Source organism: Zophobas morio, unplaced genomic scaffold (assembly GCF_036711695.1).
Source record: "Zophobas morio isolate AGI-343-1 ecotype UQ-CSIRO unplaced genomic scaffold, CSIRO_AGI_Zmor_V1 ptg000016l, whole genome shotgun sequence".
Classification (NCBI taxonomy): domain Eukaryota; kingdom Metazoa; phylum Arthropoda; class Insecta; order Coleoptera; family Tenebrionidae; genus Zophobas; species Zophobas morio.
This window is the reverse complement of record NW_026972121.1, coordinates 750,949-767,987: the sequence shown is the minus strand read 5'-3', so window position 1 is coordinate 767,987 and position 17,039 is coordinate 750,949. Positions and strand designations below refer to the sequence as shown.

Sequence of the window (17,039 nt, the reverse complement as noted above, 5' to 3'; positions counted from 1 at the left end):
TTTCAGGTTTCGATTTTTCAACTTCACTTTTTTGATTTTTCGATTTCTCAATTTTTCAATTATTTCAGTTGTGGGATTTTTCAGTTTTTCTTTCATTTTTCAGTTTTTCGATATTTCAGTTTTGGGATTTTTCAATATTTCTGTTCTTCGACTTTTCCATTTTTGACTTCTGTATTTTTCGATGTGTTGACTTTTTACTTTTTCTATTTTTAAATTTTAGATTTCTCAATTTTCTGGTATTTTAATTTTTCAATATTTAAAATTTAAAATTTTTCGATTTCTCGATTTTTCATTTCAGTTCTTCGCTATTTCCGTTTTTCATGTTTTCGAATTTTTCAAATGTTTTGATTTCTTAATCTTTCGATTTTTCGACTTACCGGTTTTGGATTTTCTGTTTTTCAATTGTCGTTTTTTCAAATTTCCGATTTTTCAATTTTTCAAATTTGATATTTAAACTGTCAATTTTTCGATTTTTCAAATAATAGATGTTTTGATTTTCCCATTTCTTGACTTTCTAGGGTTTCGATATTCCTGTTCTTTCAATTCTTCGATTTTTAAATTTTGGATTTTACAGTTTTTTGATATCTTAATTTTTGACGATTTTTCATTTTCTAGATTTTTTGATTTTCCGATGACTACATTTTTCGATTTCTCGATTTTTCAATTTCCTCCCTTTTTCAATTCTTCAATTTTTCTATTTTTGAATTTTTGGCACTTCTATATTTCGATTTCTAGATCAATCGATTTATCAGTTTCTCGGTTTTTCGATTTCTCGATTGCTGTTTTTCAATTTTTGCAATTTTTCGATTTTCAGGTTTCTATTTTTTCATTTTTCAAATTTTCGGTTTTCGATTTTTCGGCAGTTCGATTACTAGGTTTTCTAATTTTTCGATATTTCAGTTTTCCGATTTTTTACTTTTTCAATTTTTTGAATTTTTGATTTTTCAATATGCGAATTTTTCAATTTTTCAATTTTTGCGTTTCTAAAGTTCTAATTTTAAAATTTCTCGATTAATTGGTTTTTCTATTATTTCACTTTTTGATTTCTCGATTTTTCAGTTTTTCAATTTTTAAATTTTGTAAATTTTCGATTTGACGATTGTTCAACTTCCATTTCCCTCTTTTTCAATTCTTTGATTTTTCTATTTTTCAATTTCTCTGTTTTTCGACTTTTAGATATTTCGATTTCTCGATTTCTGTTTTTTAGTTTTTGTAATTTTTCGATTTTTAGTTTTCTATTTTTTCAATTTTTCAATATTTCGATTCTTCAATTTTTTACTTTTTCAATTTCTAAATTTTAGATTTTTCTCTTTTTTGATGTTTCGGTTTATCGATATTCTAAGTTTTCAATTTTTCGAAATTTTGATTTTTCGGGTTTTTAAATTTTGAGATGTTTACATTTCTCTCTTTTTTCAATTCCCCAATTTTGGATTTTTCGATTTCTCAGTTTTTCGATTCGTCAGTTTTTCTTTCATTTTTCAGTTTTTCGATATTTCAGTTTTGGAATTTTTCAATATTTCTGTTCTTCAAATTTTCCATTTTTGACTTCTGAATTTTCGACGTGTCAACTTTTTACTTTGTCGATTCTTAAATTTTAAATTTCTCAATTTTTTGTTATTTTAATTTCTAATTGTTTAAAATTTTAGATTTTTCGATTTCTCGATTTTTCATTTCAGCTCTTCCATACTTCAATTTTTCAAATGTTTGGATTTCTTAATTTTTCGATTTTTCGACTTCCCGGTTTTAGATTTTCTATTTTTCAGTTGTAGTTTTTTCAATTTTTCGATTTTTAAATTTTGGATTTTGCAGTTTTTTGATATTTTAATTTTTCAATATTTAAAAGTTTAGATTTTTCGATTTCTCCATTTTTCATTTCAGTTCTTCCATATTTCCGTTTTTCATGTTTTCGAATTCTTCAAATGTTTTGATTTCTTAATCTATCGATTTTCTGACTTCCCGGTTTTAGATTTTTTGGTTTTCATTGTTGTTTTTTCAAATTTTCGATTTTTCAATTTTTGAAATTTGACATTTAACCTGTCAATTTTTGATTTTTCAAATAATCGATGTTTTGATTTTCTCATTACTTGACTTTCGAGGGTTTCGATGTTCCTGTTCTTCAATTCTTTAATTTGCTCAATTTTTCGACTTTTTAGGTTCTCAGTTTTTGGATATTTCAGTTTTCGGATTTCTCAGGTTATTAGATTCTCACTTTTTCTTTCATTTTTCAGTTTTTTGATATCTCAGTTTTGGGATTTTTCAATATTTCGATTTTTCAATTTTTCGATTTTTCGATTCTAGATTTTTTAATTTTTAAAATTTTAAATTTTTCGATTTCTCGATTTTTCAGTTCAGTTCTTCGATATTTCAATTTTTCAAGTTTTCGAATTTTTCAAATGTTTCGATTTGTTAATTTTTCAATCCTGATTTATTGAGAATTTTTCAATCTTTGGAATCACTGGAATCCTTCGAATTCTTAGAATCCACAGATTCATAATCATTAAACTCGCGTGAATTCTTGGAATACTTAGAATGCTTTGAATCTTTTAAATGCTTTGAATCCTTAGAACCCTTAGAATATTTAAAATTTTTGTAATCTTTAAAATCCTTGGAAAACTTAAAATCCTCAGAATTTTCATAATCTTTAGAATCAATTCACTCCTTCGAAACCTTTGAACCATTTGAATCCTTTGAATCTTTTGAATCCTTTGAATTCCTTGAAACTGTAAAATCCTTAATCTTCTTAGAATCTTTAGAATCTCTATAATCTCTAGCATCTACAGAATATCTAGAATCTCTAGAATCTTTATAATGTTCAAAATATTTAGAATCTTTAGCATCATTTTGGCATCATTGGAATCTTTGGAATTTTTAGATTGCTTGAAGTGTTTGGAGTGCGTGGAATCACTAGAATCTTTCCAATCCTTGTAATCCCCGGAATACTTCGAAGTCTTGAAAATTTCACAATCTTTCGAATCCATGTAGTCCTTGAAATTTTTAGAATCGTCAGAAACCTCAGAATCTTCAAAATCTTCATAATTCTTAGAATTGTTTTAATCCTGAATATACTGCCCCCTTAAAATGTTTAGAATCCTTCGAATACTTACAATAGACAGAATCTTGAATCATATTTAGAATTCTTTGAATCCTTGAAACCTTAGGAATCCTTCAAAACCGTTGAATCCTTCGTATACTTAGAATACTTTGAAAGCACTGAATCTTTAGAATCCTTGAATTACTTAGAATTTTTGGGATCCTAGCAATATTTGGTATTCCCGCAATTCATTGAATCGTTGAAATTCTTGGAATCCTTGAAATCCGTGTATTTCTTGGAATTTTATCCTTGGAGTTCTTTGAATGCGTCCAATCCTTAAAATCCTCAGAATTTTAATAATATTTACAATACTTTGACTGCTTTCAATTCTATGAATCTTTTGAATCGTTACAATATTTAGAATGCTTAAGAATCTGTAGATTCTCTAGAACCTTTCGAATCTTTGGAATCCTTGGAACCGTCGGAAGCGAGTACTTGGAATTTTCGCAATCCGTTGAATTCGTCTTCGAATTTTTAAAATCGCTAGAATCTTCATAACCCTTGGATTTTTTTGATTCCTTTGAATATTGTGAACCCTTATAATCTTCAGAATCCATAGATTTTTAGAATTTTTGAAATTTTCGGAATCTTTGAAATTCTTAAAATCCTCACCGTTCCTGGAATCCTTTCTAGCCTTCGAATTCGTAGAATAATAAGAATCTTAATCATCTTTAGAATTTTGAATTCTTTTAAATTCTTTCAATTTTTAACATCTTTAGATTCTTTAGAATTTCTGGAATCCTTGGAATCTTCAGAATATGTACTTGGAATTCTTGGTGTCCTTCGAATCTTTAAAATCTTTGAAACGTAGTCCTTAAGACTCTTGGAATCTTTAGAGTCCTTTGATAATACTTTGAAAACTTAAGAGTTCTTACAATCCTTAGGTTTTTTAAAATCTGTATAACACTTGGAATCCTTGGAATTCTTCCAATCCTTAGAATCATCACAATTCTCAAAATCTTTATATTTTTTAAATTCCTTTGAATCCTCTCACTCTTTTGACTGCTATGAATTCTTTAATTTCTTGGAATGTTTTGAATCCTTTTAATAAATTGAATGATTTAGAACCTTAGAACCCTTACAATTGAACTGTTTGAATCCTTTGATTCGTTACAATATTTGAAATCTTTGGAATCTTAAGAATCCTTTCAATCTTTCGAATCCTTTTAATCCTTTGGATGGCTTGAATCTTGAATTTTTTAAATTCTTAGAATCTTTAGAAACTTTCAAGTCTCTAGGATCCTTGGAATCCATGGAATTCTTTAGAATCCTTTGAATGTTTGGAATCCTTTGAATTCTTTGGTCATTTTTAATCCTCTGGATTTTTTAAAATCTTTGAAATACTTCATACCCTTCAAACCCTTGGAATTCTTGTAATCCTCAGAATTTAATCCTTTGAATCATGGGAATCCTTCGACTCCTTGCAATCTTCGTATCGTCGTTGTCTTTAGAATCTTATGAATTCGATGATTCTTTCGAATCCTTCCAATAATTTGAGTCGTTGAATCTTTGCAATCTTTGGAATCATTGGAATCCTCCGAATTCTTAGAATTCACAGAATCATAATCATTAAACTCGCGTGAATTTTCATATCCTTTAGAATCAATTCAGTCTTTTTTAAACGTTTGAACTACTTGAATCCTTTGAACGATTTGAATCCTTTGAATTCCTTGAAACTGCAAAATCCATAATCTCTAGCATCTACAGAATACCTAGAATCTCTAGAATCTTTATAATGTTCAAGATGTTTAAAATCTTTAGCATCTTTTTAGCATCATTGTAATCTTTGGAATTTTTGGAGTGTTTGGAATTTTTAGAGTCTTTGAAGTTTTTAGAATCTTCTAAGTTTTTGTAGTTAGTGTAATCTTTAGCAGCTTGAGCGTTTTAGAGTATTGAAGTCTTTAGGGCCTCTAGAGTTGTTCGAGTTTTCAGAGTCTTTGAAGTCTTGGAATCTTTAACATCTTTCGCGTTTCTAGAATATTTAAGTCTTTGGAATCTTTGGGTGTTTAGAGTTTTTAGAGTCTTTGAAGTCTTTAGAGTCTTTTTTTTGGATTTTTCGATTGCTCAATTTTTCGACTTTTTAGGTTCTCAGTTTTTGGATATTTCAGTTTTCGGATTTTTCAGGTTTATTAGATTCTCAGTTTTTCTTTCATTTTTCAGTTTTTCGATATCTCAGTTTTGGGATTTTTCAATATTTCGATTCTTCGACTTTTCGATTTTTGACTCCTGGATTTTTCAGTTCAGTTCTTCGATATTTGAATTTTTCAAGTTCTCGAATTTTTCAAATGTTTCGATTTCTTAATCTTTTGATTTTTCGACTTCCCGGTTTTAGATTTTCTGTTTTTCTTCAATTGTCATTTTGTCAAATTTTCGATTTTTTAATTTTCCTATTTTGACTTTCATAAACTCTCAATTTTTCGATTTTTCAATTAATCCATGTTTTGATTTTCCCATTTCTTGACCTTCGAGTGTTTAGATTTTCCTGTTCTTCATTCCTTGTTGAAAGTCCTGGCTGCGATAAAGAAATGTTTTTGTCATGTCTTCGACTTAACCGTTTATGACGAGAGAGAAATGGCGTTTTATAAGCAAATACTTTGGGCCCGGAATTGCTAAAGTTGGACTTGAAATGACTCACATTAAAATAACTGGAGCTTAGGTGTAACGGTACGACAATAGGTTTGTTGAAAACATAATTCGTTAGAAATTGAAATATTTCGTTAAAATTATTAACAAACAAGCCCGAAAATCCAGATTGAAAAGAAACTACGACCAAACAACAAACCGACATCATACAAACATCAACAACTTCGGTTTTTCCCCCTAAGTACGAGAATATCTTTTTCCCGGTCCACAAAAGGCCACAAAACCGTATTGATTTAAAACATTTCCAAAGGGCAATTAAGAAATTGCCAGTAAATCATAACCCGAGTTTCGCACAAGCGTAGTGTAGGGCGTCGCGACGCGTCGTTTCGACGATGATTCCGGCATTTCAGTTGATATCCGACGCCGGCGACGCTCTGATGACGCTCGACAATCGCGGATCGACGATCTAGATCGAGTCGACAATCTTAACATGTTTACCGAGAGGATAGCGCGAGTGTTGTTTCCACTGATTTTTCCGCGCGATTAACACTCGAAGAAATTTGGAAAATTTACTTTGACAGTGAGTGAAAGTTTGACGGTGTTGTAGTGAGCATGTGGTGGGTTTATTTCCAAGGATTCATCCTCGTGGCGGCCGCTGGGAGAGAAAGCTACGAGAGGATAGGTGAGCGACAGTTCAACGGTTAAAACTAAACGCTTACCTCAAAAGAGCGAAGTCGAGTGTTTAACACTATCATCATTTTTAATTCGAGGTGTAATAAGACGAAGTGGAAAGTAGTTTTATTAGTGAAAGCTCGGCGATATTTTCGCGTTGTTCCAATAAAAGCGAAAGGCGCGTTTTTGTTTCTTCAATTTCGGCAAGAAACATGTAACAGGTATTTTATTCATCGAGTTTGTTATTTGATATATAACCAACTACGGCAGGAAACAAAGTTTGCAACTTCCTTAACTCGATATGAAAAAAGTTTTGCTAAGAATTTTGGCTTCTTCGAAGTTCAGACACTCGAGATATGTTTCTACGTGGATGAATGGATTGCGTGGGAGTTAAATGACATTATCTGTGAGAAACACATCGTAATATGGCGCCGTTTTCGTTAAGTGTAATCATCACTCCCTTTAAAGCGCAGCCGACCTTTTCATTTTACCTCGGCGCGAAAAAAGCTCCGCAAAAAGCTCTCCTAACCGGCATTCGCATTTGAAATCCATCCAACCGGCTCTCATTGTCCACGACACAAAGTATTCAACTTTTTTAACTTAATATGAAAAAAGTTCAGCTAAACTCTCTTTGGTAAACTTTCGACGCTGCCAACAGGAAAACACGACGCAAAAACAAAATAATTTTTTGTTGTAACTAATTAACAATTCTGACGAAGCCCCGTCTCTTGTCTTGCTGCTGTTTCTGGAAATTTGTTCGAGCAAGAGCAGCTCAGTCAAATTGAGTTATTTGTCTCGACTCACATTGTACCTGTTTGAATTCGTATAATTCCGTGGAACTGTAAGTTTTGCTTCGTTTTCCTTATAAATATGAATTGCGTCGAGCCTTACCTCTTAACTAAGAATTCATGAATAATTAAGGTTAAACTTGCATAAACTGTTTAAAGTTTGCTTTTAATACAAACAACCACATCGAGTGAGACGACTCTTGCTAACTTGTGTCAACACTGGCAAGTCTGGCGCCACGAAAATTCGCACATTTTTAATTAGTTCGACGAGAGCCTGAAATAACATTCCTAAAAAACGCGTTTTCGGTTCAACAAAAGACGACTTGAAAAATCGCCAGACTGTTATTAATTACCTACATCTAGCATCCATTCCGCTATATCACGGTGTTCCGTAATTAAGTGGCTTCGGGGGTTGCATTGTCGGTTTGCGTGAGGGTTGAAGCCCCACCTCGAATTTCGGAATGTTTACGCGTAAATGACAGCATAAAATTGTTTAGTATTCAGCGAAATGTGGCACATTCCGTCCGAAACCGCATTTCGCACAATCACCGACAAATAAATTAGTCCCTCCGTCAAAAAACCCCATCCCAGAGCTTAAATCTGGCATCCGACATTCAATCCCGCCCAAAACATTAGTTACTCTTCCGATCAATTCACTTCCAATAAAAGTTAAGCGCGTCATTTATATTAAACTAGGAGATTTGTTTGAGAGAACGCCTCCACTCTTCCACATAATTTCGCCGATTGAATTATAAAAGCCGAAATCTTGCGTTGTTTAAAATGAAAAACATGCGGTGAAGTGGTAGAAAACAGCAGTGGATTTAAATTAGAAATTAATTAATTTATTTTAAGGTTGGCGGATGTTTTTCTGGAAACGCGAAATGCGAAATTTTTAATTAAAACTTGTACTAATTGCTATTTCACGAGTTTCGGAGTGTGTGGATATCGAGAAAATGAAACCGCAGAAGGACTAAACTCGACGCAATGAGGTTTTATTGGACGGTGGCGTTTTGCCCAATGATAGGGAATAATTTTATTGCTGTGTTGTGGAACTGTTGCAACTTGCGAAAATAGAACTTAGAACTCTCTTCTGCACTCTCTCTGTCTCTCTCTTTATCTTTCTCTGGTTTCGACAATACCGACTTCGCGCTTTCCAAACTTAATGAACAATAAGAACCTTTGCTCACTGACGCGGTTTTCTATAGAGAACGTCCCGCCCGTATTTTGTCAAAATACAAATCAAAGCAATGATAATACTAATAATTAATAAGACTTTATTGACGCGAACTCTAAAATAAATGAATTATCACTTCTTCAAAATTCATTCATTTCGTTAGAAAGTAAAAGAAAACAAACAATAAGAAAATATTCTACGTAATTTAATCGAGCATTCTGTACTGGTACATTTTGAATTATTAAACAATTTTAACATAAAATTACAGCAAATGCGGGAAGCGGCAATCCCTTCTGTAAACACAACCTAGCCCTTTAAAAATGGACTTAAAATTTCGTTTCAAAATGTTTGATTTCTAATTTGACATTATTCGGTATTTTTATGTTGTGTAGTGTATCACCGAATATATGGATAACACAACTCCATGAATTTTTGTCGATTTAAAACTTTCGCTGTCATGTCAAAGCCTTTTGTATGAGTAATCGCACTACACTCAGCTTACGATTTTTACGGAATCTGGATTATCATCCGTGTCACTCGCTATCCCGGTGCCTGTTGAATCTGGAATTGTGATATCCAATACCAGTCAACTAGGCCTTTTAAAAAAACAAGTCTGCATAAAAGTCTATAGTATTTCCCAGTTCTTTATAATTTTTCCAATTATTCGCTATCTGATTCAGATTAGTTACAATTGATTCATTTCGCACATATGAGCTAGTTCTAGTCTAATTCAGTCGTTTGTCACATGGATATTGCCAGATAAGCAACTCAGTTAATGTTAGGAACTTAGGAAGTGAACTCCAGATTATCACATCCACTGTCAGGACCGAAACCATGTTTACGTGTTATTCATCTGTCTTTTAAATTCACAAGCATAGTTCACGAGTTTTATTTATTTGAAATCGACTTAAAAAAATAAAAATATTTTGTCAAATTATTCTGGCCATGACCATGTTTAATTACCTTTTCAGTTACAATGTACAAAGATATGGTTGTGTTGTTTTTGTAATAATAATTTGATAAAATTACGGTGCTTTGTTGCTGGATGAACCTGAAAAAATCTACTGAGCTTTAAATGTCATCGTGTATTGTTTGGGCAGCCCATGGAGATTTTTTTCTAAACTGATTAAAAGAATTTGGGGAGACTTTGGTGTTATATCTTTGGAAAATTCTGAGCTGACCTGTTTTTGAGTCAATTTTGAAAAATTTAAAACAATCTTCTCCTAGATATTCCTGTTTGAAAAGAATTTGAAAGTGCTTTGGAGCCTCTAGTGTCTTTTCTTATAATAACTTAATTAAATTTCTTAGGATACGTTATTTAAATCATACCTCACTTGCCAAAATCAGTCTTATCTTAACAGATACTAGCCCCGCCCACCCACACTCTCTTTTCTTAGAGGGTATGTCATCTGCCAAAGTCAGTGTTGTCTTAGCAGGTACTAGCCCCGCCCACCCACCCTGTCTTTTCTTAGGGGATATGTTATTTGCCAAAGTCAGTGGTGTCTTAGCAGGTACTAGCCCCACCCACCCACTGATTTGATTGGTCTAGAGGGTGGGGGTCGGGGCTAGTAATTGTTATCGTTAGACTGATTCTGGTAAATGAGATATCCTCTAAGAAAAGAGAGGACGGGAGGGCGGGGCTAGTACCTGCTAAGATAACACTGATTTTGGCAAACCACATACCCTCTAAAAAAAGAGAGGGTGGGTGGGCGGGGCTAAAACTTGCTAAGATAGAACTGAACAATATTAAGAGTGGTCGCTGGAATGATGAAGGGTGGGTGGGCGGGGCTACGTTTGCTCATAGAACTAGAAAAAAGCTGAACTTCGCTTACTTTTACAAAAAATGATTACGAGCTTACTTATTGCACAAGGCAGGAATTTTGAACATCTTCTCTAATGTTTAGTTGGTTATGCTTTAATGGATTTTTCTTTTATTTGTTTTATTTTGGTGCGTGCAGTGCTGTCAGTTTTTCTTTTATAAAATTAACAAGGATTTGAAAAATTTCAAAAAATTAAATAAAAACAACTAGAGAAGCCAGCAATTTAAAAATTCTAAAGGGACTTTTGGGATTTCAAAAATTCCAAATTCCAAATATTTAAGAGTTGGAAAGATAATAAAAATCCTAAAGATCTAAAAATATTTAAAATTCTAGAGATACTGAAATATCAAAAAATAATGAAAATCAGAGATTCTAAAGTTTCCAGTGGTCTCAAAGATTAAAAACGTATAAACGTTAGTTTTACCTTTTCGTCTAGATTCCAATGTTTATCAATATAAAACCCTCTTTTAGTCCAATAAAATGAGTGATCAAGAGGAAAATCGGGTGGATGGGCGGGGCCACTTTGAATTTTTATAAATATCTAGATTCGGTGACAAAATAAAATAAAATTTCCATCTAATGAAATAAGCCGATGAAATTCAAAACCGAAGATGGGTGAGGTTAATTTTAGGTTTTTATTTGGATTACACTGTTGTTCAATATAAAATGCACTTTTTGTCCAATGAAATGAATGACCAAAAAGAAACCGGGTGGGTGGGCGGGGCCATTTTGAATTTTTTAGGTCTAATTCCCTGCTTCACGTAGTAAAATTCAGTCTTCATCTAATAAAAAAAAAATCAAATTCAAGAGCGGTGGTGGGCGGGATTAGTTTTACGTTTTTTGTCTAGATTTCGTTGTTTATGACTATAAAATTCCCCTGTTGTCCAACAGAATGAGTGATCAGGAGGGAAACCGGGTGCGTGGGCGGGGCCACTTCGAATTTTTTTAAGCATGGATTCGACCACTTGACAAAATTAAATTGAGTTTTCATCTGATCAAAAAACCAATGAAATTCAAAAGCGGACGTGGGTAATGTTAGTTTTAGCTTTTTGTCTGCATTTCTGGATTCCACTGTTCCAAAGTTCCCAGTGGTTTGAAAGATTAAAAAAAATAAAAGCTTTTACGGATTACATACAATAGAAATTGCGAATGTAAAGACATTTAAGATTCTACATTAAAGTTCTAATCTTCTAAATATAAAAAAGATCCATTAAAATCTTTAAAATTTTAAAGAACCTGGGGGAAGTAATAATCCCAGAAATTGCAGAAATTTTAGGCTTTGTAAAGCTCCTAGTAATTCCCAAAATATTCAAAATTTCCATAGATTGGAAAGACTAAAGATTTTAAAGGCTTTAAAGTCTTTAAAGGGTCTAGGAACTCTAAGGGATCAAAAGCTAAAATGCTGTTTCGAATACTTGAAAGATTCTAAAGGTTCTAGAGAAATTCCAAAAAGCCAAAGATTCTAAAACTTGTTAAAATCGCGTGAACTCTTAAAATGCCAAAGATTTTAAAAATTTTAAAGACCTAAAAATCGTAAAGATCGGAAAAATGCTTTCTTTAATTTTTATAAATCCTAAAAGCACCGAACGCCTTGAAGACCCTTATAATTATCTTGTAAGTCTTGGCTGTAACGATTAATTTAATAGCTACTAACCCCGCTCACCCACCCTCTCTTTTCTTAGAGAGTATCTCATTTGCCAAAATCTGTCTTATCTTGGCAGCTATTAGCACCGCCTACCCACCCTCTCTATTCTTAAAGGGTATGTCATTTGCCAAAATCAGTTGCTTCTTAGCTAGTACTTACAAAAATCTTAAAGATCGGAAAAATGCTTTCTTTAATTTTAATAAATCCTAAAACCACTGAAAGCCTTGAACAACCTAATTATTATCTTATAAGTCTTGGAGACTGTAAAGATTCCAGAGATTCAAAAAATTCCAAAGATTTAATCTCTAGAGATCTATAAATTTTAGAAAATCTGAGAAAATTTAATAAGTGTGGGAAAAATGTGGTAGTCCTAGAAAGTAAAAGAAAACAAACAATAAGAAAATATTCTTCATAATTTATTCGAGCATTTTGTACTGTTACATTTTGAATTATTAAACAATTTTAACTTAAAATTACAGCAAATGCGGGAAGCGGGAAACACAACCTAGCCCTTCGCCTTACTGCATTATCCACATTTTCTAAAACACCTGCATTAACAAATCTTCATGCTTTATTTTTATGTTGTGTAGTGTACCACCGAATATATGGACAACACAACTGCATGAATTTTTGTGTATTTAAAACTTTCGCTGTCATGTCAAAGCCTTTTTGTACGAATAATCGCACTACACTCAGCTCACAATTTTTACGGAATCTGGATTATCATCTGTGTCTCTTGCTATTCTGGTGCCTGTTGAATCTGTAATTGTTATATCCAAAACCAGTCAACTAGGCCTTTTGAAAAAACAAGTCTGCGTAAAAGTCCATACTATTTTCCAGTTCTTTATAATTTTTCCAATTATTTGTTATCTGATTCAGATTCAAATTGATTCATTTCGCACATATGAGCTAGTTCGAGTCTAATTCGGTCGTTTGTCACTCAGTTAATATTACGAAGTTATGAAGTGAACTCCAGATTATCACATTCACTGTCAGGACCGAAACCATGTTTACGTCTTGTTCAAGTGTCTTTGAAATTCACAAGTTTTATTTATTTGAAAGCCAACAATCGACTTAAAAAAATAGAAATGTTTTGTCAAATTGTTGTCGCCACTTTACTTGCCAATATCAGGTATGAAATTGGTGCGTCTGGGAAAAATAGCCAAAAAATTTCTTCTCACACTTTAGTGGAGTTATAATGATTTTACAATTGGTTCTTTTGTTACGTTTAACAACTAAATTCATTATCACAATAACTAGTAATAAAACTTTTAGTTAATACCAGGTTTAATGACCTCTCCAGTTAGAATGTACAAAGCTATAGTTGTGTTGTTTTTGTAATAATAATTTGATAAAATTAAAATGTTCGCAGTTAATTTTAGATCTAGAATTCGAACGAATCGGGTGTTTTGTGGCTGGATGAACCTGAAAAAATCTTTTGAGCTTTAAATGTCATCGTGTATTATTTTCGCAGCCCATGAAAATTTTGTTTGTAAACTGTTTAAAAGAATTTGGGGGGACTTTGGTGTTCTATTTTTGGAAAATTCTGAGCTGACCTGTTTTTGAGTCAATTTTGGGAATTCGTTTTTTTTTTAATTTAAAACCATTTTAAGGACCTGTTTGGAAAAAATTTGAAAGTGCTTTGGAGCCTCTAGTGTCTTTTCTTATAATAATTTAATTAAATTTCTTAGGATACGTTATTTAAATCATACCTCATGGCCAAAATCAGTCTTATCTTAGCAGATACTAGCCACGCCCACCCACTCTCTCTTTTCTTAGAGGGTCTGTCATCTACCAAACTCAGTGTTGTCTTAGCAGCCATTAGCCCCGCCCACCCACCCTCTCTATTCTTGGACGGTATGTTATTTGCCAAAGTCAGTTTTGTCTTAGCAGGTACTAGCCCTGCCCATCCGCCCTCCCTTTTCTTATAGGGTATCTCATCTGCCAAAATCAGTTTTATCGAGCCAGCTACTAGCCCACTGGTTTGATTGTGGCAAATTACATACCCACTAAGAAAATAGAGGGTGGGAGTCGGAGGTGGTACCTGCTAAGATAAAACTGACTTTGGCAAATAACTTCCTTTCCAAGAAAAGAGAGGGTGGGTGGGCGGGGTTAGTGGCTGCTAAGATAAGACTGATTTTGGCAAATGACCTATCTTCTAAAAAAATAAAGGGCGGGTGGGCGGGGCTAAAACTTGCTAAGATAGAACTGAACAATACTAAAGGGACTTTGGGGATTTCAAAAATTCCAAGTTCCAGATATTTAAAAATTGGAAATTTGATAAAAATCCAAAAGGTCCAAAAATACTTATTTAAAATTATAGAGATACTGAAGTATCTAAAAATAATGAAAATCTGAAACCTCTGAAGATTATAAAAATTCTAGTGATTCTAGCTTCCAGAGATTCTAAAGTTTCCAGTGGTTTGAAAACGTTAGTTTTACCTTTTCGTCTAGATTCCAATGTTTATCAATATAAAACCCCCTTTTTGTCCAATTAAATGAGTGATCAAGAGGAAAATCGGGTGGGTGGGCGGGACCACTTTGAATTTTTATAAATACCTAGATTCGGTCACGTGACAAAATAAAATTTCCATTTAATCAAATAAGCCAATGAAATTCAAAACCGAAGGTGGGTGGGGTTAATTTTACGTTTTTATTTGGATTACACTATTGTTCAATATAAAATGCACTTTTTGTCCAATAAAATGAATGACCAAAAAGAACACCGGTTGAATTTTTTAGGTCTTATTCACCGCTTCACATAGTAAAATTCAGACTTCATCTAATCAAAAAAAAAAACAATGAAATTCAAAAGCGGTGGGGCGGGATTAGTTTTACGTTTTTTGTCTAGATTTCGTCGTTTATGACTATAAAATTCCCCTTTTGTCCGATAGAATGAGCGATCAGGAGGAAAACCGGGTGGGTGGGCGTGGCCACTTCGAATTTTTTAAGCGTGGATTCGACCACTTGACAAATTTAAATTGAGTTTTCATCTGATAAAACAACCAATGAAATTCAAAAGCGGACGTGGGTGGGGTTAGTTTTAGCTTTTTGTCTGGATTACTGGATTCCACTGTTCCAAAGTTCCCAGTGGTTTAAAAAAAATAAAAGATTTCACGGATTACATACACTCGAAATTGTGAATGTAAAGACATTTAAGATTATATATTAAAGTTCTGATCTTCTAAATATAAACAAGACCCAATAAAATCTTTAAAATTTTAAAGAACCTGGGGGAATAATCCTAGAAATTGCAGAAATTTTAGGCTTTATAAAACTCCTAGTAAAATATTCAAAATTTCCTTACATTGGAAAAACTAAAGAGTCTAAAGACTAAATACTCTAAACACTAAAGATTTTAACGGCTTTAAAGTCTTGAAAGGGTCTAAGAACAGAAAACACAAATTTTAAAGACCTATAAACGTAAAGATCGGAAAAATGCTTTGTTTAATTTTTATAAATCCTAAAAGCACTGAACGCCTTGAAGACACTTATTATTATCTTGTTAAGTCTTGGAGACTGTAACGATTAATTTAATAGCTACTAGCCCCGCCCACCCACCCTCTATTTTCTTAGAGAGTATCTCATTTGCCAAAATCAGTCTTATCTTCGCAGCTATTAGCCCCGCCCACCCTAAAATCCCTTTAGAATTTTTAAGTTGCTGGTTTCTGAGCTGTTTTTAATTTTTTGAAATTTCTAATATCCTTGTCCTTAATTTTATAAAAGAAAAACTTTTCTTAGTAATAACGGTGACTGAAATCCACCTTTTATTTATTTTTTTTTTGAAAATAACGTTAACAACCAGTGGTCATTATTATTAATAAACAAGCTGGGGCTAGTACTGGATAAGATAAGACTGATTTTGGCACTTTTGACATTTTAAACTATTTTTCAACTATTTTCGAAAACTAATTGAAGGCATTTTTGTTTGTTCGGAAATTCCTACCGCGTTTCCAAAATCGCTAATTGAAATACAGCAATTTTTATAGTTTCGTCAAAATAGCTCGCAATAAAAATTTTGTAAATAAAAAATCAATTATTATTAATTTTCGTTTCACAAAATACTGTTACGTTGAAAGGGTGAATAAAATCGGCGTGGGTAAAACACAACCATCTATTTTTTCATAAATCAGATTTACACGACTAATTACAGACCGATTATGTACAAAATAATTCCGGCTCAACTTCACTGGGTTCTCTCGACGCTCGTTGGACACAATTCAGCTCTCGTTGTCTGGACAACTATAACTGCTCCCGAAAGGTCCTTTCAGAGGTCTCTGTCACCACTTCTAGGCGCAATCTAGCTCTTTTCCGGCCGCCATCACAGACCATGAGTCATTGTCCTCGTATATACTAGAGCCCATAGGCGTCATACTGGGGTGGCGTATGGGTTTATTTCGTAACAATATAATTGTTTCAAGAATGTACTTCGTTGTTTTTATGAAATTACAGAAATATTTAAAATTTGTTTATTTGTTACAATAGAGAAGTCACAACAGGTGTGATTAATTTAAGTCGAGTCAGGTCAGGTGCATGAAATAAGCACTAAATTTTATAGCAGATAGTATAACAAAAAAAGTTACGATTAGTGTTTTGTTTTTACTTTTTCCATATCTTAGATTCTATTATTAGTTTCCACTTCTACTCGACAGAAAAATATAATTAGCCCCGCCCACCCACCCTGTCTAATTTTCAGTGATTGATTTTATCCAATCACAATGAAATGAGTGATCTTACACCGAAAAGAAATAAAATTAGTAGTTAGAATGACAAAAGGGTGGGCGGGCCGGGCAAGTATTTGATAAGATAAGGCTGATTTTGGCAATTTTGATATGTTCGATCATTTTTCAATTATATCTGAAAAGTAGTTGAAGACATTTTCTTATAGATTTCGATATCCAGAAGTCATTTTCGGCTTCGTTTCTTCGAAAATTCCTACCGTTTTTCCAAAAACGCTTATTGAAATACAACAACTTTTACAGTTTCGTCAAAATAGCTCGCTATAAAAATTTTGTAGATAAATAAGAAAATTATTATTAATTTTTGTTTCACAAAATACAACTGTTTCAATAATGTACTTTGTAGTTTTTATATATTCACAGAATTGTTTAAAAAAAATTATTTGGGGCAGTAGAGAAGTTAGGACAGGTCAGGTGCATGAAATAAAAAAACATTAATAACACACATTTATAAATTATAAGCAAAAATAAAACCAAAAAAAGAAAACTAAAAATTCGAGAGGATGTTCAAAATTTCTGCCTTGTGC

The 17,039-nt window shown here is 32.7% G+C and overlaps 1 protein-coding gene across 1 annotated transcript in view; it reads left to right on the top strand.

Moving 5' to 3' along the window:
• Positions 1-6,054: 6,054 nt before the first annotated feature.
• The window catches only part of LOC135129479 (acid sphingomyelinase-like phosphodiesterase 3b), a 266,257-nt gene continuing 255,272 nt past the window's right edge, over positions 6,055-17,039 (top strand). Inside the window, exon 1 of the mRNA XM_064056628.1 lies at positions 6,055-6,356. Coding sequence (XP_063912698.1) covers positions 6,287-6,356 — 70 coding nt within the window. The 5' untranslated portion in view covers positions 6,055-6,286. The remainder of the gene's footprint in view (positions 6,357-17,039) is intronic.